We start from the raw sequence: 14,089 nt of genomic DNA, 5'->3' as shown, positions 1-14,089 counted from the left end.
GGGGGCCGGCAGCCCGGCCGTGTCGCGGGGTGGCTTCGTGCTGGTGGCACACAGTGACTGCGAGAGTCTGAAGAGCAAGAAGAAGGGGCTGTTCCGGCGCTCCCTGCTCAGCGGGCTGAAGCTACGCAAGTCGGAGTCCAAGAGCAGCCTGGCCAGCCAGCGCAGCAAGCAGAGCTCCTTCCGCAGTGAGGCCGGCATGAGCACCGTCAGCTCCGCCGCCAGTGACGTGCACTCCACCATCAGCCTGGGCGAGGCCGAGGCCGAGCTGGCCGTCACGGAGGACGACATCGACGCCACCACCACGGAGACCTACGTGGGCGAGTGGAAGGGCGACAAGCGTGCGGGCTTCGGCGTGAGCCAGCGCTCGGACGGGCTCAGGTACGAGGGCGAGTGGGCCAGCAACCGGCGCCACGGCTACGGCTGCATGACCTTCCCCGACGGCACCAAGGAGGAGGGCAAGTACAAGCAGAACGTGCTGGTGAGCGGCAAGCGCAAGAACCTCATCCCGCTGCGCGCCAGCAAGATCCGCGAGAAGGTGGACCGCGCCGTGGAGGCGGCCGGGCGCGCGGCCACCATCGCCCTGCAGAAGGCTGAGATCGCGGCCTCCAGGTAGGGGCGGGCTGCAGTGGGTGGGCGCTCTCACCGCCTGGGCCCAGGCTGACCGGCCGCCTGGGCCAGGGTAAAGCCTACCCTGGAGTGTTGAACTGTGGCCCAGGGAACTGGGGCTTCCTCAGAGGCTCCCAGAAGTGGCCGGGGAGGGGTGGGCAGGCAGGTGGATCAGAGCAGGTTCTGGGGCTGGCAGCCAGTGCTCTGAGTGCTCTGTGGGCTGGCACGGGAGGTAGGGCTTCGACGACGGAGGAGGTGGCTCAATAGCAAAACAGAGGACGGCTGTAGGCAAAGACAGAGAGGTGAACCCGCCAGAGGGCACGGAGCCCCAGGCTGCAGGACTGGGGGCAGTGTCAGAGCTGCCCCAGCTGCCCAGACCTGCGGCCCAGGTTCTCTACAGGCCCGGGCGGCGGTGCCGACTGGGAGTGCACACGGCCTGGAGCTTCAGGCTGGTAGCCGTTCTGAGCAGGCTGCAGGGCCTGGTGGTCTGGGGCTCAGGGGCACCGAGCCTAAGGGGCTGGTCTGGTGATGACCGAGGGCCCATGCCCCGGCTACTCGTGTCTCTCGGTGTTGGTACAGGGTGAACCTCAGCTGGAGGAAAGGGCCAGGGTCTGGCTCCTCAGGGTCACGGTGGGGAGGATGTGGGCCGAGGGCCCCCCAGGGAGACCCCGGAACTGAGGGGCTACGCTGGAGGAGCTGCCTGAGCGGAGGCTGCAGCTGAGCCTGGCTCTCGGGAACCTGCTGCTCAGGCTTTGTCCAGGCTGGGAGAGGCATTTTGGGGATTGCTGCGCCTGCTCCTGTGGCGTCTATGTTCTGGGCCACAGTGGGGCACCCGGGGCCCGCCCTGGGGTCTTGGGCTTAGCGAGGACATCTGATAACTCTGGGTGCCCAGGCGGCAAGGCCCTGGTCTGTCTGGACGATTCTGTGTCCCCAGCCGGGGCAGCTTGGAGTTCTGGGAAGACCCCCAGGCGCTATGGCTCGCCCCTGTTCCTAATGACAGTGTCGCCCGTTTGGTTCTGACTTCCAGCGACCTTTGACCTGCAGTAAAGAACTAGGCTGGTGGTGGTCATTGGCGGGATTCCTATTGCTCAGGACGTCTGAGGGTGGGGGGTGAGATGAGAGTCATCCCGAGACACGGAAAGGAAAGCGCCTGGGCAGGCAGGTCTCTGCTCTCACGGGGACACGATCGCGTCCGTGGCCTCGCCTGGTGCTATGAGAACAAGCTAGGTTCCGCGGTTGTTCCCACCGCTGGAAACGCACCGCGCGCCCCGTGGAGGACGACTGGAAACAGTCCCCAGGGACAGAAGCGACGAGTTGCGGCCTGATGCGTTAGCCTCTGTGCTGGGCGTTTTGGTGCATCCCTCCAGTTTCATTTCTCTCACCCTCTGCTTTCCCTGTGGTGGCTGTCGGGCCCATGGGCAGGAAGCAGCATGAGGCTGGGGACAGTGGCCTGGAAGGTTCGGGGCTGTTCGTGACGGCTCCAGTTGGACCCGCAATCAGCCTCATCCGAGGGCCGGCCGAGCAGTTGCCCCACTGACTGTTCACAGCCCGGTCTCCAGGCCAGCGTCCTTAGGACCGCGGGCGCAGTTCCGGGCTAATCGCAGCACTGGGAGAGGCTGGCTCCTGGAGGCTCGCAGCTGGGGCCGGGCTGGGGCTGCACAGGCCAGGAGCTTCCCGGTGGTTTCCCTCCAAGCCTCGGCTCCCTCCGCAGTAAGGCAGGAGTAAAGCCCCACCAGGGAGGTGGCCACACAACAGCCCGTTTGTGGGGCTCCCAGCCTTGGGTGGCCTCCCGTCCCCTGGGGTGGGGAAGCCAGGACCCGAGGGAGGCCTGGGCTGGGTAGGGGTGAGGAGGACAGCGAGGCTGGGGCAGCTCAGGATAGAGGCTCCTCCTGGGCTTGAGGCCAGACCCTGAGAAGCAGGCTCCAGACCCTGGTTGGCCTGGCGCCCCGATTTCAGACACTCTGGATGCCCCAATCTGCACCTGCGAATGTGCCGTGGCCTGGGACATGTGCCTGCAGGGAGGGTCGGGACCAGGCGTCGTGTGGCGAGGGCTCCTTGGCTCTGGCTGGGGGGGCGTCTGCTGAGTTTACGTAACGGACAGAAGGGTGGATGGCGGATCGGTGCGGGGAGGGCAGGCGTGTGTGTGTGGGCAAGTGTGAACACACACGGCTGGCCCCACTCCACCCCTTTGCTGGGCCTCTGAGGCCAGCATGCCTGCTCTGGGTCCCGGGTCGGCCCTGTGCCCAGCGCTGGGCAAAGGAGGCAGAGCCGGCCTCTCTGTGAGGGAGGGACTCACTGAGTGGGGCTCTGCACTCTCTGTGTGCACATATGTGCACACGGTACACATGTGTGCACACAGTACACACGTGTGCACAGTACGCATGTGTGTGTGCTCACGAGTGACATGCACACTGAGCGGGTCATGCGGTCCCCACGTCCCTGCGTCTCCGTCAGGTGGGTCCCCCAGGCCACCTGCGTGTTTGGAGTCACAGGATTTGGCACTGGAAGTGTTGAGAGGGTGGGCATCAGCCTGACCAGACCCGCTCCCGGTGTCCGGCCCTGCGGCCCCCAGGCTGCACCCACCTGCTCTGGGCTCCAATTCCCCATCATGGGGTGGGACGGAGCCGGACGTGGGTTCCAGCGTGTGCTGGCACGCCTGCCCAAGACAGTCCGGTGGCCGCAGAGGCAGGGCTGAGAGCTGGTGGCGGGGACGGCCTCCGGTCCAGGCTGCGGCCAGAGTTGCGCTCAGGCCTCTCAGGCCCGAGCTGGAGGGAAGAGGAGGGGCCTGAGGGGAAGCAGCAGGGAAGCGACTGGCCGGTCAGCGTGGCCTGAGCCAGGCTGACCCTCCACTGGAGTATCAAGGGGCTGCAGTGGCACGTGGGGACAGCGGAGCAGCCGGCCTTGGGTGGGCAGTGCTCACTGTCACAGCTGTGAGCTGGCCGGAGCCCCAGGCCACATCGGGGCTGTCTCTGCACGCTGCACAGACTTGTCCGGGGAGTGAGGTAAGGAATGGTTCAGGGATCCCGTCTGCACGAGCCTCCCATGGCGGCTCGGAGCTGCGGGGCGAGGCCCAGGGCCCAGCCGGGGGTGCCCCGGGGCCTTCAGCTGGCACTTGCATGAGAGTGTGCGACACTAGCACTGCTGGGGCCGTGATAGGCTTCTGCCACAGAGAGGGCGAGGACAGCCACCTGCAACACTCATTCTCACACATGCCCACATGTTCACACACCCGTGATACTGAGGTACACATTCACACACACATGCATACTCACACCCCCCACATGTATGTAGTCACACACATCCACACATACTCACATGCACAGTCACACTCCCACCCCCCACACTCACACACACTCACACGTACTCACATACACATGCTCACATTCACACTCACACCCCACACATACTCACATGCACACAGCCACGCACACCCACACACACGCTCATGCTCACATTCACACTCACACCCTGTACTCACATGCTCACATTCACACTCACACATCCATGTGTATTCACATGCACACATTCACACCCACACATACTCACACGCACACACTCACACAACCCGCACATACTCACACGCACACACTCACGTGCACAGTCACACTCACACCCCAGACATACTCACATGCACACACATGACCCACACATACTCATGTGCATGTACTCACACAACCCACACATATTTACACACACACACTCACGTGCACACAATCACACTCACACATCCACACATACTCACATACACAGTCACACTCACACCCCAGACACACTCACATGCACACATTCATACTAACACACATCTGTGCATACTCACATGCACACACATGTACACTCACACAACCGCACTGACACACACATCACACTCTCACACCCACATATACTTACAGAGATGCAGCCATACCCACATCTGTGCACCCACACGTTCACACTCACATACCCACACGTTCGTATGCACACGTTCACACACATCCATGTATGTTCACATATGCAACCATCCTCACCCACACCCACACACACTCACACTCACAAGCCCACACTTACTAGTGAGCTCTCCACTCCCTCTCAGGCCGCACGCACATCCACTTACATGCTTATGCCACACACTCACATGCTCACACACCTTTTCAGTTGTGCACACTTGTGCTTAAAGCTCACACACTTGTTTACACTCACACCTCACACTTGTCCTCACCACAGACTCACACGCCTTCCACTCATCTGCACACACAGTACTCCCGAGTGAAGGAGTGTTCCTGGCGTCTGGGCAGGCCTTGTGAGGACCGTGGTCAGGTGAGTTCTGGGCTGTAGGATTTAGGTCGCCCCAAGGGGGACTCTTGGGGAGGGCTGTACGCTGCTCCCAGGGCAATGCACGCCCTCAGCCTGGTGGCCCTGGGGAGAAGTGTAGGCTGTCCTGGAGGCCAGCCCGAGTCCGGCCCCGGGGGGACCTGTGGCTTCTGTGGCCCTCCCACTCCCTTGGCAGAAGCTGCCTGGGTATTAGGCCTCTTCAGACCATAAATGCCAGCACTCGTGAGACGGGCAGGCAGGACTCGATCCAGGCTGTAGGCTCTGCGGGGGTTTTGTTTCAGGTTAGTTTTTTATTTTTTGTTTCCAGAGAGAGCAAGAACCCCCTTCTGACAGAGAGAAACCCCCCCCCCCCCCCGTGGCCACGACGTGGCATCGTCCTCTGTCCTGCATTTCTCCATCCTGTCAGGTACACACATACACGCACCAAGCATGTTCCTCACGTTTCCAGGGTGGGACCTCAGCCCATGTGGGACCTGGCTCCCTATGCCCCGAAGGGGAGGTCCTCAAAGTTTTTTTTGTTAGTTAGTTTGTTTTTAATATTTTTTGCTCTAAAATGCATGCACTTGCTGGAGAGGCAGAGGGACAGTGAGAGGAGTTGCTCCCCGTGGAGGTGGCTACGCCACAGTCCTTTCCATTCTCCCGGGACTCGGGACACACGTGTCTGGCATAATTTTCAAGCCATCTGGCCTGGAGCTCAGAGCGCAGCCACTGTGTGGGAGTCCAGCACCGTAACCAGCACCCTGCCTGCCCGAGCTGAGGTCCCGAGCAGTTGTCCATTCAGTCCTGCCGTGACGCTCGCTCTGCTCAGGGAGCCACGCAGCCGGTTTGTTAGCGAGCGGCCGGAGCGGGCACATGTTCCGTGCCTTCGTCCGTGTGCTCTCGTCCTCTGGGAACTCTGGGCTGCGCCGCAGGTGTCTGCCGCTGCCCGGGGCCGTCCTCCCCGGGGCTGCCTCTGCCTCCCTCCCCACGCCGCTTGGCGTGGTTTCCATGGCACTCCTGGGCACGCTCAGGTCACTCTTGAGCTCAAGCGCCGTGTCCTTGCACTGTGGGCCGTGAGACTTGGCGCGTGCACAGAGGCGCCGTTTCCCTTAGCTTCTGTCTCGTGTCGTCCGCGAGGTTCCGGGTGTTGTGCCTGACCCCTTTCCCACGAGCCTGTGGTGTTGACTGCAACATTGCACACAGACTTGGAGGCACACGGGGGCCGTGTTAGGACAGAGCCGGGGGCCCTGTGCTCCTACGAGGGGCTGCCTTGTTCGGAGGGTCTGCACAAAGGCCGGCAGGGTGACAATACCACCAGGCCCGAGCACGGGCTCTGACCCAGCCCTGCATTCTGTCCACCACCCTGGACGTCGGGAATGCCCAGGTGATCGGAGGTGGGCAGAGGGTGTTGATGAGGCCAGGTCCGTGTGCCCTGCTCCCTGCAGGCCCAGGGGCCTGGCCTGCCCCGGGGTCACCACTGGGCTCCCCTGGGGGGCTGGTGAGGACAGCCCAGATGGAGGGCTGCCTGGGGACGCAGGCCAGACCTGCAGACCCACTTCCTCTGCTCGGAACGCCCTGGCAAAAGCTCTGCCTTCCTTGCCCGCGTCGCCCAAGGGCTCCTCCAGTCACAGGTCTCTTCCTGAGTCTGCTCTTTTATTTCATGCAAACATCTCCTAAAACGACCCAGCCATGTCTCGGGCATCTGAACTTTGCTGCCCAGTCCACGGCATAGTGAACTGTGGGGTGGGAAGCCTCGAGCTGACCCAGATTCAGGTCCCCACGTCGGCCTGAAAATGTGCTATGCCCGGGCGCCCAGAAGGAGGGTGGCCCGGAAGGACTCAGCAAGCGGGGACCGCTGCAGGGGCCAAGGCTGTCCCACCCTCCTGTGGTTGAAGGCCCCGCTTGGGGACGAGGACGGCAGTGCTTACGGCAGTGGGTGCGCCAGCCGGGCGCCGTGTGTACCTGCTCTGGGAGCCTGTCCGGCCCCTCAGGCTCTGCCGTGCCCCTCAGTCCCAGCCTTACTGCGGAGGGTCTGTCAGAGCGTTCTCAGTCGACACACGCTCAGTCCCCCTGCTTTTAAGCAAGCATCAGGCCATCTGCCGTCGTCCCCCCTCACAATGCGTAGGTGGCCGTGTCACTCGCTGCCTGAGGCCGGCTGCGTCATCTTCTGTCCCCAGGGTCTTGCTCAGTGCCAGTCAGACATACAGTGCAGACCGTCACTTCCCCAGGCCTGGGCAGGGGCTGGCTGGGTGACAGGGGACGGTGTCCCCGGAATGGTCAGAGCTGCAGCCCTAGCTAGGCAGCTGGACGGGAGTGCACCCCGGGTCCACCTGGTGGACACCGTCTCAGCCTAAGTGTCTTGGGGGCCAGTGGGGGCTGTGCCAGAGGGGGAGCTCTGGACATCCATGGGAGCCTCAAAGCACTGACCACTGCCCTTCCAGCCCTGACAGCATGCGGTGAGGCAGGCCGTAATCAGCACTTCACGTGTGGGGAAACCGAGGCTGGGCCGTGTGACTTGTCCGGGTCTGGCTGGTAGATGGCGGAGCCAGGCCCTGCCCAGGTGCTTGTGTGGGCGTCAGGAGGCACCCTGTCACCTGCATCCCCAGGGTGGGCCTCGCCCTTTCCCCCACCACAAACCTCAACCACGTGAGACTCAGCATCGCTGTGACAGGAGCGGTCTCCTCGTCCGGGCTCTAGGCTCGCTGCAGACAGCCTGCTCATTGGCTGCTGCTTCCAAGGACAGGCTGGGGCTGGGGGACCTGTGACTTGAGGAGGAGGTGCCAGAGCTGTCACCCTGTCGAGGGCTGGGACCCCTCCTCCCCACGGAATGACCAGACTAGGAGCTGCTTCCCCGGGGCAGTTTGCGGGGCCTAGCGGGACTCTTGAGCCAGGACCCCTGAGCCGACTGCCTGGGACCTGCCGTGTCACCTCGGGGGCTGTCGGCTGCACTGGTCGTGTCACGGAACCCCGCTCCCACTCTGTCACACTTCCTCGTGGAGTGCCCGTCACAGTAATCTTGGTCCCGTGACGAGGGCATCGGTTCTCGTTTCATAGACGGGGAGACCACCTGTCCTTGCCGAGTCTGGGAGAAGCGTGCAAGTGGCCGGAGGTGGAGGGGCGCCCGCTCAGCGCCCGCCCCCACCCTGCGCCTTTGTTCCATGACGTCGGGTCTCTAGGTGGGTCCTCTGTGCCCGTCTGAGCCTCTGAACCTGCGCAATGATGGACCACAGACCACTGTCCCCTGTGAATTCTGGAGAACGTCCCCCTAGGACCCTCGTCAGGCCCAGGCCTCTGGGGCCCACGCCTGGGAGAGGTCCTTGGAGGGCCCCTCATGGGCGTGCGGATCTGGTCTCCAGGGAGCCACGGCACATTACAAACACCTCGTCAGTCCTCCCTGGGGTGTCTCCATCAGACTCCCTGCAGCTCAGCCTTCCGAGTCTGGAAAATTAGCCAGGACAGCTTCGGCCTCAGCTGGGCACAGAGGCACGGAGGAGCTGCCCACAGCCCGACTCCTGCCAGATGTGGCCTGGGGCCCTCACGGCAGCCTCAGGGCACTGGGCCGTGAGGGGCACCCCGCGGAGAGGAGTGGTCCCTGGCCCCTGGCCCCTAGTGCACACCTGCAGGGAAGCTCCAGCCTACCGGTGGGATTTGGGATCCGGGACACCTGCCTGCTGGGTGGTGTCACCTTGGTCACCTTGACGCTAAACCCTTCACCCAGACACGTGCTCTGTCACTATGGAGGACAGCCGTGCTCTCGGACACACACCTGCACCCTGTCTCCGCCTGCCTGTCCACTGCTGGGTGCGTGCCCCCGGGCCTTGGCGCTGTCTGTAGAGGGAGCAGCCGGACTCTGCACACTCAGTGCCAACTTTCCACGGGGGGACGTCCTCCCTCGGGGGGCCTCAGCCAGCCCCCACCTCGTCGGGGAAGACAGTTCCTGCCCTGTTGGCACGTCCAGTGCCAGGAGCCTGCCCCACTGGGTCGTGGCTGTCCAGCAGCACACGCACATGGGCACAGGTGGCCCGTGCTCAGTGGGTGTCCAGGCTCCCCGGGGGTGGCAGTTGGCCAGCTCTTCCCGGCATGTGGGAGCTCGGGGTGTGGGGTGAGGGAGGGAGGGGTGCTTGGTTCAAGCACGGTCACAGCCTGAGGGCCAGGGAAGCAGCGGGGTGGAGGGGACCAGTGCTTAAAACCAGCTCTTCAAGGGACTTGGTTCGAATGTGTGGGAGCCCTGCAGATTGTCATGGCAACTACGAGGTGTCCCTGTCCATCTCGTCCCCTCCCCAGAAACCACACAGCCTGGGGCCTCACGAGGCTTTCTCTCTCGGTGTGCCCGGCTCCCAGACGGCTGACCTACCAGCCATGCCCGGGCAAGGGCTGCCCCTGGGAGGCCTGAGGTGGCAGCAGCCTCACAGACTGTCTCTGAGGGTGAGATGTGAGCCCTGGGGCTGGGCCGGGCCACGGTGGTCGCAGCACGCCACAAGGCGGTTCCGGAGCGGCTCTGAGCTCTCCAGGTGCCCGAACGCCTATGCCCTAGGCTGGCTGGGGCGAGGCCGTGAGCGGGTCGTAGTGCGAAGCCCTGTTGGGGGTGCTGTCTCTGTCTCTCACTCACAGGAGAAGTAAGTGAATAAGCTGAGTCACCTGACAGAGCTGGTCTGCAGTGAGAAACCTCTGTTTGTGGTGTCCTACCCCAGTGTGGGGGACGTGGCCTTCCACGGTTACGAGTCTGCACTGCCCCAGGTACGCCCCTGGTGTTGTCATCAGTACACCGGGCCCAGGAAGGTCCTGGTCAGCATGGGGGATGGGCCACGGCCCAGGAGGAGTGCGATGAGCACAGAGCAGCAGCCCAGTGAGGACAGCCTGGGGAGATGGCCCGGATGGTGCTGCCCATGGCGCTGGGCGCTGTCCCAGACGGATGGCCGCTGGGCACCGTCTGCAACAAAGCCAGGCTGGATCCCACCTGGCGCCTTGGCCCAGAGTCCACTCCAGGTGGGTGCGGCTGAGGAGCTAGAACTCCGGATGGCCGCTGCCCTTGCTGACCGCCCCGAGATGCATGCTCAGCGACGAGGGACTCTGTGTCTCACCTGGTCTCGTCACCTTGGGAAGATGGAACCACTTTGCTAATCCACCGAATTGGGAAAGGCGGGCACGCGGGCACCTGGCACGTCGCTTCTGGGATCGCGGAGTGCCATTGCCTGCCCGGGAGCACCGTCACTCTCCAGCGAAGTCGCAGCTAGCAGGGCACTTCCCGTCCCGACTGACCCCGAGGGCGGAGGTGTGTGCAGCGTCGGGAGCGCAAGGCTAGCGCTGGCCCGCGGTCCGCAAGAGCGAGGGAGGCGGCCCCACGCCCGGCAGTCGGCAGATGCCATGTGCTGGGCGTGCTCACTGCGGCCGGGAAGGCACGCCCTGGCTGAGGTGGGACTCCTGGGACTGCGTCCGCCTGAGGACGAACGCGGGAAGGGGAGCAGAGCGGCGTGGACACGCACGTTGGCATCAAGTTCCTGATGTGCGCGGGCGGTGAGGCACGGCAGAGGTGTCACCCAGAGTAAAGGGAGCAGTCAGAGAGCACCTGCAGGCTGCGACCCCTCTGACCGGCAGGCGGGTATGTCTGATCCCACAGAAGAGGACCTGAAAGAGAACCCTCCAGAATTAGGATCAGCTGCCTGTGAAGCAATGAGGGTGGGGTTGCAGGGGGAATTCTAACTTCCCTTCTCTGTACTACCTGTATAATTCCTTAAAAAGAACCAATATATTATTTCTGGGTGTTTTTTAGAGGTTTTCACCTTAGAGCACATGTACTTGCCAGAGAGACAGAGATAGCAAGAGGGCAAGTGAGGAATCACCCCCAAGGGGTGTGGCCCCTCCGCAAGCTCATCTCCTCCGTTCTCCTCCCAGGATCGTGGGCACACATGCACATGCACCCGGCGAGAGTTTTAAGCCACCGGGTCCGGGACTAGAACTGTGATCGGCTATGTGGAGTCTGGCGACGTAAGCACTATGCCATCTGCCGGCCCCTATTTCTGTGCATTTTTAAAAAGAACACCACCAGCCACAGTCCCTGAGTATAGCCAGACAGTGGAAGGTTTGCACCCACCGTCTTTACAATTATCCCACCACCCCGCGCCACCTGCTGCGGTGTGGACACCCTGCCCTGCCTCCCCTGACCCAGTGCTGCTGCTGCTTCCGAACTCGGCCCTGCCCAACTCCTGCCTCTCGCCGCCTGGGCAGGGCCTGCTTCCTCCAGGACACCCATCAGTGCCGTGGGCCATGGGTGGCCCGCCCCGTGCTCCAGCGTGTACCCACCGCTCTGCCCAGAGCTGCATCCTCCCCTTTACTGCTTGTTGCAGGAATGTGTTTTTTCCAGAGTTTTGCTTGTTTTTATAGCACAGATATTCCTTTTAGCTCAAAAAAGAATTCCCAGATGAACGTTCAGTCGTGGGTCCCGAGTGCCTACAGGAAGGAGAGCTACCTCTGACGTGGGGGCCTGGGGGGCTGGGAGGTGACCACTCCACTCTCAGCTTTTTGCACCCACCTAACCTCCTTTCCAGCCCCTTTCCCACCCCACCTGCTGATGGCCATCTGATGCAAACCCAGCTGTTGCACCTGCCACCTGCTGGCCAGCTACTTACTGCTCCCCCAAAGAGATGCCCGAAAGAAGACGCCAGAGAAGGGAGGCAGGTGGCACTTGCTGAGCTGGGGGTGGCGGTACTGATGGGCATGAGGTGTCCCTCGTGGGTGGTGAGAGCATTTGGTGATGTTAGATTACGTCGCCAGTCCACAGCTCTGCAAACCCTAGAAGCCCTAGCGGTTAGAACCTTACCATATGTGAACGGCAATCGTGGCAGGGCTGCTAAAAAGCAAGCCAGAGCCAGCGGCCGGGGCGTGGAGGTTAAGGCTGCCCCATGTGGCCGACCGTGCTGTGCTCTTTGGCTCTTGTTCTTGTTTTTTTTTTTTTTTTTTCTTTTTCTTTTTTCTATCAGGCGTGTGTACTTGCCAGAGAGACAGAAAGTACGAAATCACCCCCGAGGGAATGGCCGCACCATCATCCCCTCTCCTCCATTCTCCACTTGGGCTTTTGGGCACGCACATGCACCCAGCGTAGTTTAAGCTGCCAGGCCCAGGACTCGAACCTCAGTCAACTACGTGGGAGTCCAGCGACGTAGCCATTGTGCCATCTGCTGGTCCCTGACTGTGCTGTTAGAGTCTAGGACCTGCAGCCTGGAAATCACTCCAGGCACGTGCGTGCCTAAAATCCCAAGAACAGAATGGAGAAGGAACTGTGCCATGGTCACCCCCTAGGGCTCGTCTCTCACTTTCCCTCTCCCTCGCACTCTCTCCCCCGTCTCTCTCTGGCAAGCACACATGCCCCATAGCAAATTAAACAACAAAAGATATTTAATAAAACAGTACAGCCGAGCCGTGTACCTGTCCTGCCCTGCCTCGTGTGGCCCCGGAGGGTCTGTGTTTCCATGCCTGTCCACAGTAGGGGAGACTGAGGCTTGGGGAGAGGGGTAACCTGCCCCAGGTGAGGGGAGGTTAGAAGCCAGCACCCTCAGCACTGCCCTCCCCACCCCGCCTGTGGACCGCCGTCTGGGGGTCAGGAAAGGCTAACGCCGAGCAGCTGGCCAGGGGTCCTCCCAGGAGCTTGTCCATCTCTTCATTTGTGTGCGTGTGGCCTGTGCTGGGCAGCAGGGCCCAGGGGAGGGGGCAGCCGGCTGTCCCGAAGTGTGTAAAATGAGGCAGAAGCGTGGGGCTCAGAGCTGCCTCCCGAGGACGGTGTCGGCTGGGTGGCAGGTCACAGAGGAGTTGAGTCTAGAGACCCTCCAGTCCCCACCGGTACGCCCACCTGGGATCTCGGAACACAGGGAGGGGCCTTTGCAGGAGTCAGGAGTTTCGTGTCTTGAGATGAGATGACCCCGAGTGAGGCCTGGAGCGTGGTGGGTGTCATGGAGTGGAGCGGTGGGTGACACCACAACCCGAGGCTCTTGGGGACTCCCGCCAGTGCAGGGAGGATGCAGGAGGGCCTGAGGGCCTCGGGGGCTGGCCCTGGCTCCGTACTCTGGACCCGGCTGTCGGGGAGCTGCTGTTGTTTCAAGCCCGCGGTCTCTGGTCAGTAGCTGCGCAGCCCCAGGGCCTTCAGAGTGGGTGGCCCTGGCGGGCAGCTGCTGACCTTGGACGCCTCCTGGCCCCCACGCCCACCTGGACTGCAGCAGTGGGCATCTGGGTGTGCTGCCAGGCCCATGCCCGTGTTTCTACTGCCCGTGAGTCGGTGTAGCTGGACCCCTGTGGCCAGTCACTGTCCCCTTCGACGCTTTGGGTCGTCACTGTCTTCATTTGAACTTACTTTATGTTATTATTATTTTTTAATGAAATGAAATAAGAGTGAGGGGAGGGGAGGACACGGCAGGATGTGGGGCCAGCTGTCAGTGTTGATCACGAGCACTCTTCGGCCTTCTGGGCTGCTGCAACACCAGCCTCCTCGTCCGACAGTCACACCGGGTCAGATCAGATGAGATATGCTTTCCAGGGAGTTGAGGACTCGGGTTCTACGGAGAGCCCCTTCCTGGGCCCACTGGTAGCCTGGTGGTTCACACATGGCTGACCCCGCGGTTCAAGTCCCAGACTCGGCAGCTGGAAAACCCAGCGAGCGTGTGTGTGCGAAATCCTGAAAGGGAGGGGAGAAGGGGTCATGCTGTGGCCACCCCCAGGGTGCTTTCTCACCCCAGCCCACCCCACGAGCGCAACTCCCAGCAGTGTAACTGTGACGAGGGACTCTTACTCTCACTCCAACCTCCCGCTCTGCCTGAATTCTCGTGGCTTTCATGGTCTGGTAAGGTCCGGCAGCCCGAGTGGGTCCAGGCGGCAGTGGGTGTGACGAGGCCGCACACGCCGCAGAAGGCTGTGATCACACCGGCTCCGTGGAGGTGCCATGTCCACACGCGTGGGCCTGGCCCTGAGTGGGTTCACTGCTTCTGTCCCGGCCACGAGGGCCCCACTCCTGGCACGGTCTCCAGCCACCCAGTCCGCGCTCTGCCAGCAGAGGGCTCTTTCTCATGGGGAGGCCTCTTCCTCAGACACGGCCCTCAGTCCAGTGGGCCAGCCCCCGGCCCCCGGCCCCCGGCCCTCAGCCCTGCATCCAATTCTCAGCCCCCAGCCCTCAGCCCTACAGCCCTAGGGGCCAGCCCCTAGCCCCCCGCTC

General features: G+C 62.5%; 1 protein-coding gene across 1 annotated transcript in view; it reads left to right on the top strand.

Annotated features, from left to right (window-relative positions):
* The window catches only part of JPH3 (junctophilin 3), a 61,338-nt gene that overhangs the window by 24,793 nt on the left and 22,456 nt on the right, over positions 1-14,089 (top strand). The window contains 1 exon segment of the mRNA XM_027773472.1: positions 3-609. Within this exon segment, the coding sequence (XP_027629273.1) occupies positions 3-609 (607 nt within the window).

This window comes from Tupaia chinensis, unplaced genomic scaffold (assembly GCF_000334495.1).
Source record: "Tupaia chinensis unplaced genomic scaffold, TupChi_1.0 Scaffold000355_1, whole genome shotgun sequence".
Taxonomy (NCBI): Eukaryota; Metazoa; Chordata; class Mammalia; order Scandentia; family Tupaiidae; genus Tupaia; species Tupaia belangeri.
The sequence above is the reverse complement of the archived record's forward strand: the minus strand, read 5'-3'. Positions and strand labels throughout refer to the sequence as shown.